The 23,837-nt window shown below is 49.4% G+C and overlaps 1 protein-coding gene across 1 annotated transcript in view; it reads right to left on the minus strand.

Moving 5' to 3' along the window:
• LOC147659043 (uncharacterized) overlaps window positions 1-23,837 on the minus strand; it is a gene marked incomplete at its 5' end in the record, with an annotated part of 502,472 nt that overhangs the window by 344,305 nt on the left and 134,330 nt on the right. The window contains one exon of the mRNA XM_086952017.1: window positions 12,516-12,806. Coding sequence (XP_086808143.1) covers window positions 12,516-12,806 — 291 coding nt within the window. The remainder of the gene's footprint in view (window positions 1-12,515; window positions 12,807-23,837) is intronic.

Consider the following 23,837-nt stretch of genomic DNA (forward strand, 5'->3'; position numbering starts at 1 on the left):
GATTCAGTAGACGGTATTTTCATCGTCAACGAGGTCTTCGACGTCGATGCGATCGTCGACGTTGTCTTCGACGTCGATGAGTTTGTCGACGATGCGCTTGTCGACATTTCATTCCTCGTCGACGGTGAGGTCTTCGACGTCGACGACGGTTTCAGTAGGATTATAGATGGAATAGGTCTACCTGCTGACGACGATGGAGTTGTCGTCGTCGATGGGTAAACCGACGACACTGTCGTCGTCGACACCGTCGCTGTGGTAACCCTTTTTTGCGTTGAGGAGGACGTTGCATGCCTGCTGGAAGACTGTGTAGGCTTCTTAAAAGTCTGGGGGTCCTTGGCAGACACTGAAGATGTCATAGATCTTGCCTCTGAAGACTTCTTTTGTGCCTTCATAGGAGGAGTGTCTGAGGGGCCAGGGGAAGTTACCCTTGGCCTCTTTAGGGAGACTTCTGAGGACATTGAAATGCTCCCCTCTGAAGATTCCACATTCTCCCTCTCCTTGAGCCTGTCAAGCCAGATGAGCAGGCGACCTTCTCTGTCCCTCAAGGTCTTGTTGGGGAAAGGCCTACATATTTTACAGTCTTTAGGGACGTGGTCTCGACTGGATAAAGGCAATATAAGCACAAGGCATGCTTATCCTCCACATGTAGCCTTTTCTTCCCACATGAAGAGCAGGCCCTGAACAGGGCTTTCTTCTGGGACTCAGACATGTCAGAATTCAGAAGAAATAAATCACGATCTCGAGCCCCCCTGCTTGTTCAGGGAATACCTTGTGGTCGTATTGTCCGTCTGTACAAGCAAGGAGGTGGTCTGGAAGGACGGATGAAAGGCCTGCAATGCCAAGTGGACAGCGCGAAGGTCCAGGAAATAGAGGAGATACATGGATTCCGCTGGGGACCACGTTCCCTGGATCTGTAGATGGTCTGAGTGCGCTCCCCAGCCGTGGAGAGATGCATCCGTGACGATAGCCTGAATGGGAATGTCCTTGTGGAATGGAACCCTCTGGAGGAGATTCTCTGCGGAGCACCACCATCTCAGGGACTGTGGAGCGTGAAGGGACAGAGGATCCTACAGTCCCAGCTCCACCGCTTCCGGTCCCACTGATACTCCAGACATTCCTGCAGTGGCCTCCTGTGGAGGGGTGCGTGTGGCGTGAGGAAGATGCAAGAGGCCATCGACCCCAGTAGAGATGACACCGTCCTCACTGTCGTAGAAGGAACAGCCATGAGAGCCTGAGCCTTCCAATGGATCGATAAGCGCCGCTCCTCCGAAGGAGGCACGCTTCCTGAAAGAGCATCGATGGAGGTCCCCCAAGTACTGTAGGCACTGGACAGGAGTCGGAACAGACTTGGACATGTGTATGCGCAACCCCAGCTAGTTCAGCAGAACGACCGTCCTGTTGAAGCGCAATTGCGCTTCCTGGAAGGTGGAGAAAAACCTTGTGCTTTCTCAGGAGCGCAGCCACCACTGTGCATTGTGAAAAAGTCCTGGGTACAGACTCCAATCCAAACGGAGTACAGTGTACTGCTAGTGATTGGCGCCGACTAGAAAACGCAGGAACTTCCGGTATGTCGGTGCAATGGGCACATGGAAGTACGCATCCTACAGATCTATAGCGCAAAGCCAGTCTCCTCTGTGCAGCTTAGGATAAATCTGGCGCAAAGACAGCGTGCGAAACTTCTCCCTGCGAATCCACTTGTTCGCTTGTCACAAACCCAGAATGGGCCTGAACTCGTTCTTGTCCTTCTTTCGCACCGGAAAGAACCGCGAAGAAAGATCCTTTCCCCTTTGAGACAGACTGGCGTCTTCTATCGCCCTTTTCCTTAACTGGGTAACGGCCTCCGCTTGGAGGTCACGCAGCTGGAACTGCGAGCGAACCGGTGGAATTGCTGGAGGAGGGCTGACGAAACGAAGACTGTATCCCTCGCAAACAACATTCTGCACCCACTTGTTCTCCACTCTGCCCGGTAAGTGTGTATGCTTCCCTCCACCGGAGCGAGTAACGGACGAGGGGGAAGTAACCCCTCAGGGCTTAGACCCGGCCGGGCCTTAGTTCGCCGAGGAGCATAGAGCTCTCACTGCACACAATATACTTGTGAATCATACAATGGCAGCCCGGGACCACAGACAAATTCTGAGAGGAAAAACGCAGCTAGAAAGGGTGGAAGGCCTTAAACCATTCTCCATGCCACCCCAAACATACAGCCTTCAACCGTCTCCAATTCAGACCTCATGCGGACTACTCACTACCCGCATGGAATCCAAAGGGTTGTCCAGAAGTGGGATTTGAACCCACGACTCTGGAGGAGACTGCTGTGAGAAGGTGGCCTGATATGCAGTGGTCACTATTCTAGTGCCCACTATGTATCAGTCCAGCAACCCTTATTGATGATTGGTTGTAAGTCAACCTTATAGACCAGCTATCCTAGTAGCATGGATACGAGCAGTCTAAGGCTAAAGACTCGAGAGGGCGTGTTAAGCCAGCTGTTTACCACACATATACCCCTTGAATACCCAGTGAAAGGACACCACACAAGTGTTATGAAAATAAACAGTTATTTATTAAAGATCACAACAGCCCTGTACTCTTTATGAGGACAGGGTACTAAGCACAAACCAAAACTCTTACAAAAATACTTAAGTTAGCACAGTATATACAAATGCCCGAGGGGCACGGAAAACCATATACTCTGAAAGTGGAATGTGAAATTCCTAGCAGGTAAGTACAGTACTAATAGCTTTTGGAATCGCTAGGACTTGACTAGGGAATCGTTAGATTACGACTAGGAGGCCTAGGGGACTCGGGTGCAGTGTGTGCACTCTCACGCGAGATGCGGACAAAAGTCTATGGTAGCTAGGAAATAGAAAGTTAGAGTTCTCGGGCGAACCCGACCTGGTAGGGAGAAAACGAAGATAGATTCTGACCCTTGGATAGTGAGGCTATGCTGGGGCACCGAAATGCCGAAGTTACCTAGCCCAGGGGCTGCAGCTGCATAGGTCTGAAAAGACGTCGGGAATCCTCGTAGACGGACCAGGAGCCGGAAGAAAAGATGCTGGCCGGTGACCAGTGAAGAAAGTTCAGTTGGATCCAAGCCTGGATCTCGAAGATAGATGACACCTGAAAGCAGAGGGGACCAAGTTCGAGACTACTAGCCAGTAGTCAGTGGGCACCAGGAGGGCACCGGATGGTAGCCACCTCGACAAGGTGAGTGGGTGACGCTGGAGCTCGAAGATCTCACGGACCAGGAGGCGTTGTCGGCGACCAGGATGGAGGATCGAGCTGTCCCACGAAGATAGAAGCTGTCGGCGTCGCTGGACCCAGGATTGGGCAACAAAGCCGTGGCAAATTCAAGCCCACGCGGTGGACCTAAAATGGCGTCTGGAGTGGACCAGGAGGGTCCGGGGTGCCTCTCTTGAAAAAGGAAGCAAGGGCCAGCCTGGAGCAACCAGACCAGCAGAAGAGATGTCGTCGGGCGTCGTTCAGAAGGCCACAAGCCAGCCGGCTAGTAGCCAAACAACGCGGTGCACAGCAAACAGCAGAGGGGCCCCACGCCGATCGTGGAGATGCAGGGAGGCTGACCTTGGGTGCTGGAGCTGCGCAGGGTCGGGGCTTCTCGGACCCCAAAGCACTCACCAGTGGAGGACACGGTGGGCTTGTAGTAAAGATGTCGTGCAGTCTTGGCGATCGTCGGTCCCTTGAGGTCTCGTCGCACTCACGGTTCTCAGCTTGGCTGTAGAGGTGAGTAGAGGTCAGAGGTGCCAGGGAAGCCGGGTCTCGTCGAGCTGGGTCGTCGGATTCGTGTTGAAGGACTTGCAGCAGACCGCAGTGTTCTTTAGGATGGTGCCTGCGGATGCAGGGTGACTACTCCTTAGCCACAAGGGAGAATCTTGAAGAAGAAATCGTGAAGTCCTTTCGAAGAAAGTGGTATCTTGATTCCAAAGATGATCTAATTTGAACAGGGGGCCCGCTCCTATCTTTATACTAAAAAAGGGGGCTGACCCGGTGACTAGGTCCTGCCTATGGGTGGGACCAGGAGGGGGGTGGTTACACCCCTCTCCCCTGCCGGACTTCCCCAGGCCAGGGGCTGGTGTGCCCCTGGAACTGGTTCTGACTGGCCTATGCGTAGTGAGCACCGGGGTGCCACTCAGCAGTCACCTTCCTGAAAGCCCTGCCTACCCAGGATACACAAAACCATGTCTGGGACGGTGCTAGCACCGCCCCTGACAGGAAACCCTTTGTCCAGGCTCCCCCTCACTGGGAGGACTCCCAGCTGCAGGGGGTCAGACTCGTGTCTGTGGTGGCAGCATCCATTTTGTGGAGCTGAGGCTTTGCTTAACTTTAACCGGGGTTCACAGTTACATACATGTCGTGTCCCTCTAGAAGGGTGGAATGCTAACCCCGTCGCCAGAATTGGCGAGGGGTTAGTATTCCAATTCGTATGACACCTTACTCGACATGTTTTGATAAAGCAATACCAAAGTTAGCATTTAACCGCGAGGATTATAATGCACTTAAGAGTATATGGTATGCGATATCATGGAACAGCTATTAGGACTTGGTTCCGCAAGCTGCAGACAGGCTCAGCTCATGCCAGAGCACCATCTCACACGATTCCAAGCACTCTGCCTTCAGGATTGTCAAGGCCTGCCATAGGAGTGACTGATAGGAATCTGTGTGCCCATTTTAGGGTTAGGCATAGGTATACTACACCTACAGCAAAGGGTGATTACACGACTTTGCCCCAGCTGTCATGCAGCCAGTTGTGTCAAATTTAGGAGGCCAGCCAGGGGTGGCATAACACATGCTGCAGCCCCTGGCAGCCCTTGGTACACCTATGCCCTGAGTTACAGGGTCTGATAAGGTGGCCCAACACCAATTGGAAATGTACCTAGGGTACATGGAATCCATTTTAAAGAGAGAGCAGTAGGCCTGGGGTCCTGATTGGCAGGGTCCCAGGTCGACTATGTCCAAAACCAGCTAAAACACAGGGCAAAAAGTTGGGGGCAACCATAGTCAGGATGTACCTTCCTACAACTGCGACCAGAACGCATCGCCTTAGACCACTCGGCCATCTGGACTTGCCTCAAAGAACGGGAGATTAGAAGCACACTGCTGTGCCGCAGGCTGCAGAGATGGCAGACTAATACAAGTATGTCCCTGTAGAGCTAAAACCATGGCAATACCTGGGGGTCGCCAGAAGAGAAATATCCGCTTCAGCGTCGATGAGCAGATCTGAAACCATCAGGCCCTTAAGACCATCTCTTGTAAGGCGTCCCTCCTGTCTCTCGGCAGGAGATCAGCAAATTGGTGAAGAAACCCACACATACAGGGATCAAATCACCACAGCCCAGCAAGAGCGGTCCCCAGCATGCTGTTTGCATGCCGCCACCCCTGTGACAAAGTCAGGAGTAGGTTCGAAGCCAGAACCTCCTGGTAGTGAAGTACCGCCAACCAGCGAACAACCCGCTAGGAGGGATATATGTAAGAGTAGGAGAGCACCTCCCTGTGCATCCCTGGCAAGCCTGAACCGAGACCTGAGGGGCCAATGGCCCCTGAGGCAATGGGTGATAGAGGGGCCAGAGAGAATTTCTAGGCATCCCCAGTGGTATCACCAGGTGACCTAGACGGTGAGTAGGTATGCGAATACTCAAAACTAAGCAAAGGGACCAACGACCCTCGCTTACGAGTGATAAGTAGCCTCAGACTCCCCATCAGAAGGGTTCCTTGACGCCGATGCACTGCTCGGCGTCGAGAGTCGACGTTGCCGGGAACACCAAGTCCCCGCCGACGATGAGAGGCTTACCGCAGAGCGAGGCGTGGAACAGGACCCCCGGCGTCAAGCGCAGGTAATGACCCCGCGGTGGTAAGCAATGACGTCGACATCACGACGTCACCATCACTAAGATATTGACCGTCTCTACGACATTGACCACCACGACGTCAAAACATCCCGACGGCGTCAAACACTCTTTTACGTCGACTTCACTTCGACGTCGAGCAGCACTGTACTGAGGCACCGAGCATCACTGCTCTTCGAAGCCGAGCATCAACGTCAAGCCTTACAGCTCCTCGACGTCTAGCATTACAGCTCCTCGACGTCGAGCCCTCGAAGTCGTGCATACTGCCCCCTCGACGTCTAGCATTACTGCTCCTCGACGTCGAGCATTACTGCTCCTCGACGTCGAGCATTACTGCTCCTCGACGTCGAGCATTACTGCTCCTCGACGTCGAGCATCACTGTACTTCGACGTCGAGCATACCATGACATCGAGCACACCTAGACGTTGATCCTCAAGTCGATCACCACCAGAACGTCGAGGTCCTCCAGGTCCACTCCTAGATGTCGACCTATAACGTCGCGTCGACCGGAGTCCTGGGTTGACGGAGAGTATGCTCTTGACGTCGTAGTCCTCGACGCTGACCGGAACCGCGTCATTTTTCAGACGCGTTCCCGAGAGATCACAGCATGGGACTCGGTAGAGGACCTACCCTCTCCTTACCCTGAGGCCGAAGAAAATGCCTTCAAACTTCCCTGCTCCAAACCTGGGAGCCGAAGCCTCCTGGAAAAGAATAGACAGAGAAGACAGGTGTAAAAACACAGGCAAGCACAGAATACAAACTCTGTGAGCTTCAGCTTTGGTCTTTATTTCAACTGCAGTCACAGTCACATGTGAGCTAGAACTAGCATAAAAGACAAGGAGACTGAAGAAAATTCTGCCAAAAAAACAGCAGAATGTAGATAAAGGCCAAAGACGTCGAGTGAAGGTGTAAAAATCCAGAAATAATCACTAAAAGTGAATAAAAAAACTCAAAAAATGAAGAGCTAATGCTCTAGGTCCTGCTAGAAGGAACCAGAAAAAAGAACGGAAAGTAAAAAGGCTTGGCTGTGCATGCTGGGATACTGAGGGTCTCTGGAAAGTTCATTAAAAGGCACGGTAGCCCTTTTCCAGACACATAATGGCAGCCTATGGGGGCTTGTCTGTCCAACCCTTCCTCTCTATCATTTCAAGGATTTTGGTGAAGGGGAGTTTTTCTCTATGAGGAAAACTTGGTAAAAAGTGTAAAAAATTTGACATTGTTGGCTACCCTTTTTACTGTTTAGATGAAGTGGTGGCCATTGCAGCCTTTTAAGTGTCAGGCTGCATTATTTGTCTTGATTTTCTCTTAAGTGTCTATGCAGGAGTGCAAAGAAGACCGCTTAAGAGATTATTTTTGATTGCTCGGGGGTCCCCACACATGGGCGGGACTATTCACTAGATTATGACTATACACAGAGATCCCCTACTACAGAAAGACTCTTGGCCTGATTCCAGGCTGCCGGGACGAAAGCCTCCAAAAGGGACATGTTAATGAGTCCGTTGACTTCTGGCTTTACAGTATCTGCAACAGCCAGACGTCTGGCAGCAGACGGATCCGAAGGCGAGCCAGATTTAAGGCTTCTCAGAATTTTAGGAGGGCTGGGTAGGTCGAAGGGGGAAAAGGCAGCTAAAGAGTGGAGGGGAGGAAGGGGCAAGACCTCTGCGACCAAGTGGGCACCCGTGTCCCTTTTGCAAGAAGTAAAGGACACCTGTATGGCGTGGATGTTCTCCAAGAAGATGGAGAGATTTTCACAACAGGGATTCGAGGATGGTAGTGCACTAGATTGCGCGTTGGGCGGCAGGAAACTCTGAACAATGGAAAAAAAAAATCTTTGAATTATTCCTGGCTGCATCAATTCTAGTCCCATAGTAAAGGCTGTTAGCCTGCGCTATAGCAGTGTAATACTTATTTTGTTTGTTTCTCAACAAAGTTTCACCCCAGGGCTGTAGTCCTTACACCAGCCTCTCTCATGTTGCTTGCACTCGCCCTTCAATACCCTCAAAGCGGGAGTAAACCATGGTTTAGAGGGAGATTCCCTGGAATGCCTGTGCAGGGTAGCAGGGGATATAAGATCCATGGTGTTAGAGATCTAACTTGTAAAATAAGCAAGCCCTCCTTCAAGGTCACTAGCAGTGGAGGTCGCCAGAGCCTGGCTGAGCGCCAGAGGGTCAGTTTTAGCAAAAGCCGGCTCACGCTCAGCCCGGGTCGAGGAATTGACGCCTGCCGTTACCCAGGAAATATATCTCAGGAAGTGCTTGGACCAGGATACTAGAATGGGGGTTTCAACCAAGATGGGAAAGTTAGAACAGATAGGGTCTAGGATATGACCCCCTAAATGCGTCGGGAGGCTGACCCATTGAGTAAGCTGGGCCAAGGTCAGTATATCTAAGAGCTCTAGGGTGTCCACTTCTGCTACCTGGTCGAGATGAATATTCAAATCTCCAAGAATAATAAAATGGGCAAATTGGAGAGCACAGTGAACGATGGCATCCCCCAGTGCTTTAAGGAACGAGCCTGCTGGGCCAAGGGGTCTATAGATCAAAGATCCTCCCAATGTAAAGTGTGGTGAAACATTAACTATCACTGTGGTATCAGACTACTTAGAGTATCATGAGAAGCATACTAGCAGTTTGTTATGCGGTAGTTTTAAACTACTTTGAAAGTCACTGGTTACTGGGCAGCATCTGAACTAATTACAGTATTTTACTAGTGTTCAGCTCCATCAATACTGTTCCCTAAAGTTCGATAACCTCTGTACCAAGGGCAAAAAGTGGAGGTGACAAAGTCAAAAAGGGGCACTTTCCTACAACGTGTGAGGTGCCTATATAAGCACTACCACATTGCGCTGGCTGTGTGAATTCATTTGCTGACTGAGTGTGTACAAAAAATGCTTAACACTGTCCTCTGATAACACCTTACTGCTCGACCACACTACCACAAATAGAGAGCAAGGTGCTATCTATCATACCTCTGCCTACCTTTTGGGTTCCACTGGACTCTGTACACACTATACCTCATTTTGGGATAGTATATACAGAGCCAAGTTCCTACATGGGTCAGTTACAAATTTACAATATCTCCTCTTCGACTCATACCCCAAGCCTTTACTGTCAATTTCCCTAAGAGTATAAGCTGGTTCTTGACTCGATGTGCAAGGGATCCCTGCTAAACAGGCCTCAAAGCCAGTGCTCTTTTCCTAAAAAGCTGTACATGCATTCAATTTAACCCAGTTGGCAAGGACTTCAGCACCCTTTTAAGTCCATGGTAAATTGTACCCAAGGTAACTAAAGAGGGTCCATATGGGCTGCAGCATGGATTAAGCTACCCAAAGGGACCCCGACAAAAAATGCATGCAGACTGTCACTGCAGTACACGTGAAAGGGTGCAAACCCTTTTGAAAACTTGAGATTGAACACTCCCTGAGTGCAATGCCCAGGTATACTGCAGTCTTATATGTAAGTTACCACTACAGCAGGTCTTGGAGGTCTAAGGCATGGTGCGTTATAACAAATGTGAGGGACTATCTGCATGAGCAAGAATGCCCATGTGATGCCTTGTACCATTACTAGGGCATCGCAAGTGATCAGGCAGCCGTGTTAAAGGTATGTGCTGGGCACTGGTCATTAAGAGTTACCCAGATACATAATGGCTACACTGAAAATAATGATATTTGGTATCAAATACATAGTCTCAATAAATCTATACGGATGCCAGTACCAGGTTTATTGTGACATGCTTTCAGAGAGCACCTTAGAAGTGACCTATGAAAACAGACTAGTCCTCTAGCATGCTGGCTGACTGGTATCACCCAGCCTGCCATCACAGACAAGTTTGTGCCCCCCTGTAGGTGAAAGCCTGCGCTATCCGAGGTCAGAAATAATGCCTGCTCCAGAGGAAGGTGGAACAGACTCCACCAGTAGGATGGCTAGCGATTTAGCATATACATGCCAGAGGCTTTAAAGCCTCTAGCGCATTTGATATGCAACCCTGGCGTCACTCAGACCCAGGGAGCTCCACCTCTGCCCCTGAGGCCCATTTGGCACCAAAGAAGGCAGGAAAACTAGATAGTCAGAAGGCATTTAACACTTTCAACCTAGAAATGGTCATGAACGGTCACACTCCTTATGGTCAATAGTGTTGTAAATCCAAGTGATTGCGTGGGTAGGAGCAGCTGGGTAGCCCCTCCTGAGTTAGAGGGTATAAATAAACTCTGTTGAAGCGTGGGCAACATCGCCTGGCTGCACACTAGAAAGTTTTCAATAAAGTCAGACAAATTCAAAAAAAGTTCAAATTTGATTTTGTTCTTGTTTTATTTTGTATTTTTTAGCGTTCAATTCTTCATCATTATGATTGTGTTCATCATAATCATATCTTTGTATGCCCAATGCATTTCGGCACTTGCCCTTCTTCAGGGGACTTGATATGTCTATAACAAGTAGAATCCACACCTTGAACGCTAAAAAATATAAAATAAAACCAGAACAAAATCAAATTTGAACTTTTTTTGAATTGGACCAACTTTATTGAAAACTTTCTAGTGTGCAGCCAGGCGACGTTGCCCACTGTTGGGATAAACCTTCAACACACTTTCAACCTAGGCACACCCTTAAGGTGAGCCACCTGAAGTGGATAGTCGTGAAAGGGTTTCACCATCTTTGATTTGGTGAAACGCAGAACTTTAGGTCAGGATTATACCCACTCTCCACAGGACGTGGTCATATAGGGAGTTTATTCACCCCAGGAGTAAGTACACCATTGGCCACTACCCTACACTCCTCTAAAAGACCCAAAATTCAGTATTTAGGGGTCCCTCGGACACCAGGAACTCAGATTCATCTACCTGGGAACTGAAGGACTAAGACGAGCGGACGTCGCAAGAACTGTGGACCAGCTCAGAGATTGGCACCAAACCCTGACTGGCTGCTGCTGTCCCGACAACTGCAAAGAACGAGAATTATCTAGTAGCTGGGCACTTCTTAAAAGACTGTCCAGCATTTCAACAATTTTACAGCCTCTCACTTGGGGCAGAGGAGCTACTCTCCTGCGGCTGCAGGCACAGACCGCACTGATCTGGTAGTCTGTTTTGATTACCACCAGGTCCAAGATGGTGTATCTCACCAGGACGAGGTTGTCATGGTTCCAGGAGGTCAGCCCTGTCTCTCCAGCAAGTTTTGAGACACTACACCCTCCATGCCCTCAGCACCAACACCCTAGGTACTGGATCAATTGCAGCCACCAAGGTCTGTTGAGTGTTCAGCCTAGATACCACTGACGCCAAAACAGACCAGCCGACGAGGGACTTCAGGATCAACAAGGTCTGTACTAAGAGTGGCGCTGTTTTCTTCCCTTCTTCGGGTCACCCCAGTAAAGTGAGAGCCTCCAACATAAGAGACACCGGACAAAACACCTCTGCACCCGATTCCAACAGTCCGAGTTCACATAAACCGACAATGTCTCCTTGTCCCAGAGACCCTAAAGAGCCGAGCCCCATTGTGAGTTCTGCTGGTCTTGTCTCCAAGTCCCCACCTGCAGCCTTTCTTTCACAGGTATCCTGCCAATGACTTTAATGTGTTGCTCTCGAGGATACCAATGCAACCAGAACCTCTGCACCTGGAATCACCAGAGCAGGTAAAACCGAACTGCTGGTGGTCTCTTGGACACTAATCCTTCACTGCCAAAAGGCACCTTCCAGAAATGCTTGCAAGTATATGTATGCAGTGTATGTTTTTCTCCATAGACTAACATTAAAGCGTTCGAGGCTCATTCCTCAAATATCGTTAATTTAGCATTTTACGGTTTTACTATAAAAATCCCATCTCTGAAAGTACTTACCTGATTACAAAGATCGCAGTGTGTTATTTTTCTAAATCGGTCGAGGATTTTCTTCCCGAGTGATTGTCTCATTTATTGACGCTGCATGTACAAGTGCTTAACAATACCCTCTGATAAGCCTAAGCTGCTCGACCACACTGCCTCAAATAAAGCACTTGGGATTCCTAATTTAAGCCCTGTAAACAAATAAGGGTTGTCTGTACTTTTTGAATGGTGTGCCCTTACATTGGTATTACCACATAAAAAGGCAGCTTCCTACACCGGTCGCTTCCGGCGTCGACAACACCACGCGGAGCCGACTGACACTACAGCAGTACTGCTCACGAAAAAAATTTCAGATCCAGTCTGAGACCTGGAGATAATTTTAAGTTAAGGAACCAGCGCTAAAATTCTCTATCAGATATCTGCTGTTCGGAATCTCTATCAGAAACAAGGTGCAGTGAACCATAAGTATGCAAAAATATCTGAACAAGTGACAGACGTCCAAAGACATCAAACAAAACACTGCAACCAAATGTGATTCTTCTAACTGAAAAAAGATTGAAAGGCAAACTCCAGCATTCAGGTGAATTTATTTTTAGGAGTTGAAAACATAGCTGGTTTGACAATGCACTACATTCTAGGACCAGCACCATGCCATGAAATGATGAGACCGAGCTCTTCTCTAAACCTCATTTACTGCAAATTTTCACTTGAAAGATTTAAAAATATCTTTTCATGACCACTGCTGTAGGCTGACTATATTAATTCAAACAGGATTAAAAATGAAATAAATTGAACTAGGTATTGAAATTGCCTATTACCCCATTCAAACCGCTGCTCACCAGCTTGTTCCACGTTGGGGACTGGAGCATGGAGGACTTTCAGCATTGATCGCCCTGGCGCAGGCGGAGGATTTGGGGCACGCATCGGCAAAGGAAGAGGAGCTGGAAACCGCAAAGCTGTTGGTCCGAGAGGAGTTCCAGACATTGTTCCTCTCTGTACAGGTGAGATCAGTGTTGGGATGCCAGGGACAGGAAGTCTTTGTGGTAGACTGACGCCTGGGGGAGTAATGCCATCCTTTGTTGTCTGTCTTACGACGATCTTCATAATCCCAGAGCTGTTCATCAAGGAGGCTAGCAAAGGAAATGAAAAGCAGGACGATTAAAACAGATTAAAAGGCAACACTCAGAAAAACATGCCTAACACTATCCTCACACTAAACGATTTAATATCAGTCTGGACCAACTGGACAAGTTCATTACCTTCGCTAATGCTTTATATGGTAGAGACTATTTACCCACAGATGACATACCTTACAATTATCCCTAGGCGTCAGACTGGATCCCGGAAAATATTCCTGAGCAGTACCCCATGCGCGCCGGTAGGCGGTGTTAATTGGCTTCGCATGGCGTCATCTGCGCTGGATGAGACAGGCGCAGTGCCTATATAGGCACCACCCCAGCGCGCTAAAAGCCAGTTACTTTTCGCAACTTTCCAAGCCAGGAGCACGGAGCCATGAAGGATATTGACCACAGGTGTGGAAAACTAGGCCCCTGAAAGGGTAAAGCCCTGTCCCTAGAAATCCTTTCGCAGAGCGGGGATGATCGGTAAGGAATCTGCTGCTACATAGTGTCTCTACCAAATAGGGCTTTACTGAAGGTAAGTAACTTGCCCATCTTATAGAGACTTCTAGATGCAGATTCCTTACCTTAGAATAAATACTCAAGCAATACCTTCCCGGAGGTGGATCTGCAAAACAATTTCATAACAAAAACTCAAGGACCGAACAGGAAAAGTGTCCATCCAGACAAACCTAACTGCCTAAGCAGAAGCGTTATGTAAATATGTGCAAGAAAGCCCATGTTCCTGCCTGGCAGATGTCCAGGACCGGGACTCTGTGTGCCAACGCACTGGACACAGTCTTGGCTCTGCTGGAATTATGGGCAATGAGTAGCGATTTTAATGTAGAGCACGATCCATTGGGAGACAGTCTACTTCTGCACAGCCCTTCCCTTCTTTGCTCCAACATACTGTAGGGAAAGTCACTTTTTTACATGGTCACCCACATACCCTTGAAGGACTGTTCAGCGCTTCACCAACCACTTATCTCCCTTGGGGTGACGCAGCAATTCCCCTGCATCTTTAGGTACCGATTGGACTTGTCCGGTACTTCGTTTTTTAGGCCATTGGGCCCACCTAGGGAGCATCTCTCCGAAAGAAGGTCATTGTGGTTCAAGAGGTTAGCCCTGTCTCCAGCGATTTTTGAGACGCTTAAGCCTCCAGGAGCCCCCTACACCAATATCCTGGTAACGGAGCACATGCAAAAACCAAGGTTTGAGGAGTGTGCAGTCCTGACACCACCGCCACCAAAACTAAACTGCCCAGGGAGGGCCGTCAGGACCAATGAGGATTACACCGGGAGTCAGCCTGCTTTCTTTTGTCTTCCCCTCTCCAAGTTAAGAGTATCCAACTCAAGTTGCCATCCTTCCAAACATCTCTGCATCTGAGCCCCACATCCCATTTTCACGACAGCCAGCTGAGTCCTCTTGCTCCAGAGACCTTCACAAGCCAAGTTCCCCTTTGGGTTCTGAAGGACTTGACCCAAAGTCCCCACTTGCAGTCTTTGTTACAGAAAATTTGGCTGTGTAGAGCTCGAGCCTACCATCGCCACGAGCACCTCTGCACCCAGATACACCAGGGCAGCTAAACCCGAACTACTGGTGGTACTTTGGACGTTTGCCCCTTGCACCTTAAATGTAAAAGTGCACCTTCTACAACTGTTTGCAAGTATATATATTCAGTTTATATATCTTTCCTCCCATCGGATAACAATGCCATGTTCAAGACTAATACTTCAAAAAACGTTATTTGAGCATTTTACTGTATCTTTGTAAAATTCATAACTCAGAAATTACTTACCTGATTCAGAGGATCTTGGAGTATAAAATTAAATGAAAATCTTTTTTTAATTTTATAAAATCAGTCCCAGATTTCTTCTAGAGTGCGCGTACCATTTATTGACTGTGTGCAACAAATGCTTAGCACTCACCTCTGATAAGCCTAAGCTGCTCAACCACATTACCACAAAGAGAGCACTCAGGATTATTAAAGTAAGCCCTGTAAACCAATAAGGGAAGTCTGTAATTTTTGCATGGTGTCCCCCTACATTGGCAGACTACATTAAAAAAAACTGCTACCTACACAAACTCAACGAAAAGTTGATCATCCATCCTGAACCCTTTTGTGCGGTCATGGTACAAGAATGCTGTTTTTTCATCCAGACGGAGTTGTTCCTCTTCTTTAGAGAATGTGGTGAAGCGGAAGGCAGGGCGATGGACTGGCCTAAATTAAAGGGATTGACGATATTCGGCCAAAAGCAGGTCGTAGAACCAGCTTCTCCGGTTAATGTTCATTTTTGGAGACATGGTTGACGAGGACTGAAGCTCACTGACTCTCCAAGCAGATGTTATGGCCACCAGGAAGGCAGCCTGGATGATGAGGAGCCTGAAAGGACAGTTGTCAAGTCAAGTCAAGTCAAGTCAGGTAATTTATATAGCGCACTACATACCCAGAGGGTCTCAAGGCGCTTGAGGAAGGGTGGAGGATTACTTGTCGAATATCCATGTTTTAAGCTGTTTTCTGAAGGCTAGGTGGTTTTGAGTAAGACGGAGGTGAATGGGAATGGAGTTCCAGGTCTTAGCCGCTAGGTAGTGTAGGAAGGTACCTCCTGACTATGGTTGCCTCCAACTTTTTGCCCTGTGTTTTAGCTGGTTTTGGACATAGTCGACCTGGGACCCTGCCAATCAGGACCCCAGGCCTACTGCTCTCTCTTTAAAATGGATTCCATGTACCCTAGGTACATTTCCAATTGGTACTGGGCCACCCTATCAGACCCTGTAACTCAGGGCATGGGTGTACCCAGGGCTGCCAGGGGCTGCAGCATGTATTATGCCACCCCTGGCTGGCCTCCTAAATTTGACACAACTGGCTGCTTGACAGCTGGGGCAAAGTTGTGTAATCACCCTTTGCTGTAGATATAGTATACCTATACCTAACCCTAAAATGGGTACACAGATTCCTATCAGTCACTCCTATGGCAGGCCTTCACAATCCTGAAGGCAGAGTGCTTGGAATCGTGTGAGATGGTGATCTGGCATGAGCTGAGCCTGTCTGCAGCTTGCGGAATCAAGTCCTAATAGCTATTCCATGATATCGCATACCATATACTCTTAAGTGCATTATAATCCTCGCGGTTAAATGCTATCTTTGGTATTGCTTTATCAAAACATGTCGAGTAAGGTGTCATACGAATTGGAATACTAACCCCTCGCCAATTCTGGCGACGGGGTTAGCATTCCACCCTTCTAGAGGGACACGACATGTATGTAACTGTGAACCCCGGTTAAAGTTAACTAAAGCCTCAGCTCCACAAAATGGATGCTGCCACCACAGACACGAGTCTGACCCCCTGCAGCTGGGAGTCCTCCCAGCAAGGGGAGCCTGGACAAAGGGTTTCCTGTCAGGGGCGGTGCTAGCACCGTCCCAGACATGGTTTTGTGTATCCTGGGTAGGCAGGGCTTTTCAGGAAGGTGACTGCTGAGTGGCACCCCGGTGCTCACTACGCATAGGCCAGTCAGAACCAGTTCCAGGGGCACACCAGCCCCTGGCCTGGGGAAGTCCGGCAGGGGAGAGGGGTGTAACCACCCCCCTCCTGGTCCCACCCATAGGCAGGACCTAGTCACCGGGTCAGCCCCCTTTTTTAGTATAAAGATAGGAGCGGGCCCCCTGTTCAAATTAGATCATCTTTGGAATCAAGATACGACTTTCTTCGAAAGGACTTCACGATTTCTTCATCAAGATTCTCCCTTGTGGCTAAGGAGTAGTCACCCTGCATCAAGCGGGCACCAACCTAAGAAACACTGCGGTCTGCTGCAAGTCCTTCTTCACGAATCCGACGACCCAGCTCGACGAGACCCGGCTTCCCTGGCACCTCTGACCTCTACTCACCTCTACAGCAAAGCTGAGAACCGTGAGTGTGACGAGACCTCGAGGGACCGACGATCGCCAAGACTGCACGACATCTTTACTGCAAGCCCACCGTGTCCTCCACTGGTGAGTGCTTTGGGGTCCGAGAAGCCCCGACCCTGCGCAGCTCCAGCACCCAAGGTCAGCCTCCCTGCATCTCCACGATCTGCGTGGGGCCCTTCTGCTGTTTGCTGTGCACCGCGTTGTTTGGCTACTAGCCGGCTGGCTTGTGGCCTTCTGAACGACGCCCGACGACATCACTGCTGCTGGTCTGGTTGCTCCAGACTGGCCCTTGCTTCCTTCTTCAAGAGAGGCACCCCGGACCCTCCTGGTCCACTCCAGACGCCATTTTAGGTCCACCGCGTGGGCTTGAATTTGCCAAGGCTTTGTTGCCCAATCCTGGGTCCAGCGACGCCGACAGCTTCTATCTTCGTGGGACAGCTCGATCCTCCATCCTGGTCGCCGACAACGCCTCCTGGTCCGTGAGATCTTCGAGTACAGCGTCACCCACTCACCTAGTCGAGGTGGCTACCATCCGGTGCCCTCCTGGTGCCCACTGACTACTGGCTAGTAGTCTCGAACTTGGTCCCCTCTGCTTTCAGGTGTCATCCATCTTCAAGATCCAGGCTTGGATCCAACTGAACTTTCTTCACTGGTCACCGGCCAGCACCTTTTCTTCCGGCTCCTGGTCCGTCTACGAGGATTCCCGACGTCTTTTCAGACCTATGCAGCTGCAGCCCCTGGGCTAGGTAACTTCGGCATTTCGGTGCCCCAGCATAGCCTCACTATCTAAGGGTCAGGAACCACGGTCGTTTTCTCCCTACCAGGTCGGGTTCGCCCGAGAACACTAACTTTGCAATTTCTAGCTACCATAGACTTTTGTCCGCATCTCGCGTGAGAGTGCACACACTGCACCCGAGTCCCCTAGGCCTCCTAGAAGTAATCTAACGATTCCCTAGTCAAGTCCTAGCGATTCCAAAAGCTATTAGTACTGTACTTACCTGCTAGTAATTTCGCATTCCACTTTCAGAGTATATGGTTTTCCGTGCCCCTCGGGCATTTGTATATACTGTGCTAACTTAAGTATTTTTGTAAGAGTTTTGGTTTGTGCTTAGTACCCTGTCCTCATAAAGAGTACAGGGCTGTTGTGATTCTTAATAAATAACTGTTTATTTTCATAACACTTGTGTGGTGTCCTTTCACTTGGTGTTCAAGGGGTATATGTGGTATAACAGCTGGCTTAACACGCCCTCTCGAGTCTTTAGCCTTAGACTGCTCGTATCCACGCTACTAGGATAGCTGGTCTATATGGTTGACTTACAACCAATCATCAATAAGGGTTGCTGGACTGATACATAGTGTTCACTAGAATATTGAGCACTGCATATCAGGCCACCTTCTCACATTGGTGAGCAGCGGTTGGGATTTGAGCTTGCTGTTGTTTTACCACACGTATCCTAAGAATATCTTGTTGAAAGATCACATAAGTACTGTTAGGTACATATAACTAAAGCTTAGAATACTCTGAGTTCTACTGAACCAGCTGTTGCAGCTCCTCAAGGCCTAGCACACCTTGGCTGCAACTCTTAGCAAGGGATCAGTAGGTAACACATAGTGTAGGTAGGTGCATCACTTACACCACACTAGAATCAGCATGTCAGACAAAGGAGGAAACTCTGAGTATCCCCTTGTGTCAGTGGACCCTCCACAGGTCCTTACTTCAAAATATGCTGCTCTTAGCTTCCATGAGATGAGACAAGTGTGTACTCTCAGGAAACTAAAACAGGGGTCTAACCCCACCACTTCCTTTCTGATTGGTCTCTTAGAGGCTTATGATGCCAGTAGGGCTGGTAACCCAGACCCTTCTAATCCAGAAGGAAGTTTGCCCTCCTTACAGGGACCATTTGATAGCCAGGAACATCCCCTACAGGAAGCAGATGATGCTGAGGATGAGGATGATGACCAGTTGTCAGGGGATGAGGCAGATAAGGGACAGGTAGAAGTCAGTAGACTAACCAGGTCCAACTTAAGCAGACATGAGATTGGTACTGGGGGACCCCTGGGGCCACTCTCAGGTCAGCTTAACATTGGGAATGGACGAGTTAGGTCTCTATCAAGAGGCTCTAACAGATCCTTTCGAACCAATGGCTCTCTCAACTCTTCTCACAGAGGGATGTCTTCCCCTAAGAGGAGAGTGTATGAAGCTGAAGAAAGGGCAGTCAAACTGAGGATTGAAAGGGAAGAACTTGCCCTGGCCAAAGAGAGACTTGCCCTTGCTAGAGAGCAAAAATTATGTGGGCTACAGCCCACTGGTGGCAGCAATATACCTAGCAATAGAGAAAGGAGTTTTGATACAAAGCACCTGAATAAGATAGTGCCCCCCTTTAAAGAAGGGGATGACATCCACAAATGGATTACTGCGTTGGAGAGAGCCTGCACTGTGCAGGGTGTTCCCCAAAGTCAGTGGGCAGCTATCTTGTGGCTCTCCTTTGATGGTAAAGGTAGAGATAAGCTCCTCACCACAAGGGTAGAGGATGCTAACAATTACAAATTCTTGAAGAATACACTGGTTGATGGGTTTGGTTTAACCACTGAACAATACAGGATGCTGTTCAGAGACACCCAGAAAACTCAGTCTCAAGATTGGACTGACTTTGTTGATTGTGCCACTAAGGCTTTTGAAGGCTGGCTACTGGGTAGTAAGGTTACTGATTTTAAAGGATTGTATAATCTAATTATGAGGGAGCAAATCTTAAATAATTGTCAGAACCAGTTATTACATCAGCACCTGGTAGACTCTGATCTGACCTCTCCACAGGAATTGGGTAAGAGGGCAGACAAATGGGTCAGAACCAGGGTTAGGCCTAAAAACCAGGGTGGTGACCAGAAAAAGGAATCAACCAAGCCTCAAGAGAAGGGTGGGGATAAATCCACAGAGAAGACTTCCCAAGGGCCCCAAAACTCCAACAAGGGTGGTGGGTCCCAGAACACTCCTTCAGAACAGAAGAAACCTTATTGCCATACCTGTAAACAGGTGGGCCATTACAAAAGTGATGCCAAGTGCCCTAAAAATAGCAATAAGGAAAACATACCCCCAAGTAACACTCCCAGACCCCCTGTTACCACTAGTGGTAATCCCCCAGGTGGTGGGAGTGCCCCCACGAATGTGGTGGGCATTACTTTGGGCAATCAGGAGGACTATGGCCTAGCCAGGTTCCCTGACCACACTCTTGTCTGTGAGACTGGCATGGGGTTTGCCAACTTCACTACTGGACCCCACATTTTGGGAAAGTATAGACAAGAAGTTTTAGTGAATGGTCAGAAAGTTGAGGCATTCAGAGACACAGGGGCCAGCCTCACCATGGTGAGTGACCATCTGGTCCCCTCTGCTCAACTGACCCCTGGTTTTACTTATCAGGTGACAGACATTCATGGAGTGAAGAGAAGGCATCCCATGGCAGTAGTCAAGCTCAGTTGGGGTAATGTCACAGGACCCATGAGAGTGGCAGTGACAGATAACCTATCTGTAGATTGCTTACTGGGGAATGACCTGGAACTCTCAGCATGGGCTGAGGTGGAGCAAGAAACTCACTCCAGAATGATAGGCCTATCCAGACAGGTTAGTGGGGCAGTAATAGCTACAGCCCCAGTCCAAGCACCATTCCTCCCTGAAAAGGTTGGAAGGGCAGTGGTAGCCACTGCCCAGGCTCAGACAGACTTTCCAGAGCAGGATAGGAGGGCTGTGACAGTCACAGCCCAAACACAAACTGAGTGCCCTCCTGAAAAGGTTGGCAAGGTTGAAATGGTCTCAGCCTCTACTCAAACAGATAGTGAGGTTGTGAAGCCTGAAACAATGGATCACTCCACTCAAACAGAGAGCATTGAGGAGGAAGAAGAGTCTTCCCCCTCCCAGACACTAGGTGAGAGCCAGCCTCCTCAGGGAATGCAAATGCTACTTACCAGTATGCATCTGTTCTTGGCATGTAGGGCTGCTGATATTCATATCTGTGCATAGTCCGCCACCTAGTGTTGGGTCCGGATGATTGCACATTGTTGTCCTGGAAGAGTCTTCGAAGTATCACGAGATAGGTGGCTCCTCCCCTGGACTACAGTGCGCATGGGCATCGCCTCCATCCCCAGATTGTTTTTAGCCATTGGCAGAGATGGAGTGAAGAATGTGAGTGATGACCATGCTATGAGCATATGTGTATATATGAATAAATACTGCAGCTGCTACAGGCGCCGGGGAGGAGGGTGGGCGATATGAATATCAGCAGCCCTACATGCCAAGAACAGATGCATACTGGTAAGTAGCATTTGCAGTTCGAGGCATGTGGGCTGCTGAATTCATATCTGTGCATAGAATACATAGCAGTCCCTCCATTAGCGGCGGCCGCCCGTGCCAGCTGCAGCAGTCTGAAAAAGTGTTTTGAGAACAGCCTGACCAACAGCTGCCTGCTGTTTGGAATGCACGTCTACACAGTAGTGCTTAGTGAAAGTATGAGTGGTAGACCAAGTGGCTGCTCTACAGATGTCTTCTAAGGGAATGTTACCTAGGAAAGCCATAGAGGCCCCCAACTTCCTAGTGGAGTGGGCCCTTGGTGGGATAGTGAGAGTGCGCTTAGCTTTAGCGTAACAGATCTGAATGCACTTTACTATCCATCTAGCAATTCCTGCTTTGGAGATAGCGTTTCCCTTGTGTTGTGTGGCAAAAGCAACAAAGAGTTGTTTGGTTTTGCGGAAATCTTTTGTCCTGTCCACATAGTACATCAAGGCCCTTTTCACATCAAGAGTGTGGAGCATGCGCTCCGCCAGCGTCTCTGGGTTTTGGAAAAACACCGGCAATTCGATTGTTTGGTTTATGTGGAATTGTGAGACCACTTTGGGTAAGAATTTAGGGTTAGTGCGGAGCACAACCCTGTTAGCATGCACTTGGAAGAAAGGTTCTTGGATGGTGAGCGCCTGCAGCTCGCTAACCCTCCGTAGCGATGTAATTGCTACTAAGAACGCAACCTTCCAAGTCAGAAATTGAAGCTCACAAGAGTGCAGTGGCTCGAAGGGAGGACCCATCAGTCTTGTAAGAACCACATTGAGGTTCCATTCTGGAGCTGGTGGGGTCCTTGGTGGAATGACTCTTTTGAGTCCTTCCAGAAAAGCCTTGATAGCAGGGACCTTAAAGAGTGACAGGTGCTGCCTATTCTGGAGGTATGCTGCCATAGCAGACAGGTGAATGCGGATGGAAGAGTACGCTAGATTACATTGATAGAGGTGAAAAAGGTAACATATAATGTTTTGAATGGAAGCATCTAGCGGGTCAATGTTGTGGTTCACACAGTAGATGACAAACCTCTTCCATTTAGCCGCATAACAAGCTCTAGTAGTGGGCTTCCTTGCCTCCCGAATGATGTCCATGCAATCGGGAGGAAGATTGAGGTAGCCAAACTCTAGGACTTCAGGAGCCAGATCGCCAGGTTGAGCTGTTGCGGATCTGGGTGCTGAATGTCGCCATGGCTCTGCGTCAGAAGGCTGGGAGTGAGATGGAGCCTTTGATGCGGTACCACGGAGAGTTCCAGAAACGTGGTGTACCATGGTTGGCGAGCCCACGTTGGAGCAACTAGGATGAGCGTCATCGAGTGTTGCCTGAGCTTGCGTGCCACCAGCGGTATCAGAGGTGCTGGGGGAAAAGCGTACGCAAATCTGCCTGACCAGTTCATCCACATCGCATTGCCCTGTGATTGGGGGTGTGGGAACCTGGCGGCGAAGCTTTGGCATTTTGCGTTCTCCTTTGTGGCGAACAGGTCTATCTCTGGATGACCCCACATTTGGAAGTACGGTTGGAGTACTGATGGATGTATCTCCCACTCGTGCATTTGATGGCTGTGTCTGCTGAGCAGATCCGCCATTTGATTGTCCTTGCCCGGGAGATGCTCTGCCATGAGGAAGATGTTCCTCTGAATGGCCCACTTCCACATGCTCTGAGCCAGATGAGACAGCTGTGGAGAGTGTGTACCTCCCTGCTTTTGGATGTAGTACATGGCCGTCATGTTGTCCGTCCGGATCAACACGACCTGGTTGCACAGATGTACTTTGAACGCCTTTAAGGCCATGAAGATTGCCATCAGTTCCAACACATTGATGTGCATCTTCCTTTGCTGAAGTGTCCATAGTCCCTGCACAGTGTAGTGGAGTACATGCGCTCCCCATCCCTGGAGAGAGGCGTCCGTCGTCAGGATGATCTGTGGGACAGGCTCTTGGAATGGTCGGCCCTTGCAAAGGTTTTGTGGATTCCACCAATGCAGAGAGTTGTATGCCCGACCGCTCACCAACACTAGGTCTGTCAGTTGCCCATGAGCCTGAGTCCACTGACGTGCCAGGCACTCCTGAAGCGGACGCATATGTAGTCTCGCGTGCGGGACAATGGAGATGCAGGAGGCCATCATGCCTATCAACTGCATGAACACCCTTGCTGGAAGCGAGTGTTGGGGTCTGAACCGTTGGATCAGCGCCTGGATACTGGCGATTCTCACTGAACTCGGCTGCGCAGTGGCTGCCAGAGTGTCGATTGTGGCGCCCAGATACTGTCGCACATGGGCGGGCTGGAGATGGGACTTTGGGTAGTTCAGAGAAAATCCCAGATCGTGCAGGAGGTGAATGGTGCGGGACACGTGGTCTACGCACTGCTGTTCCGTCTTTGCCTGAATAAGCCAGTCGTCTAGGTATGGAAAGACATGGACGTGCTGGCGACGGAGATGCGCCGCCACAGTCGCTAGGCATTTTGTAAATACTCTTGGTGCCGTGGTGACCCCGAACGGCAGGACTCTGAACTGGTAATGCTGGTCCAAGATTGTGAATCTGAGATACTTTCTGTGGGAAGGATGCAGGGGAATATGAAAATATGCATCCTTCAGATCCAGCGTCGCTAGGAAGTCCCCCTGCTGAAGCAGGGGAAGCACCTGCTGCAATGTGAGCATATGGAAGTGCTCCGAATTGATGTACCAGTTCAGGGGCCTGAGGTCCAGGATCGGCCTGAGTGAACCGTCCTTTTTGGGGATTAGAAAATATAGGGAGTAAACCCCCTTTCCCCGTTCTTGCAATGGAACGAGCTTTATTGCCCCTTTTTGCAGCATGACCAGAACCTC

The sequence above is a fragment of the Lissotriton vulgaris genome, unplaced genomic scaffold (assembly GCF_964263255.1).
Source record: "Lissotriton vulgaris unplaced genomic scaffold, aLisVul1.2 SCAFFOLD_1670, whole genome shotgun sequence".
Lineage (NCBI taxonomy): Eukaryota > Metazoa > Chordata > Amphibia > Caudata > Salamandridae > Lissotriton > Lissotriton vulgaris.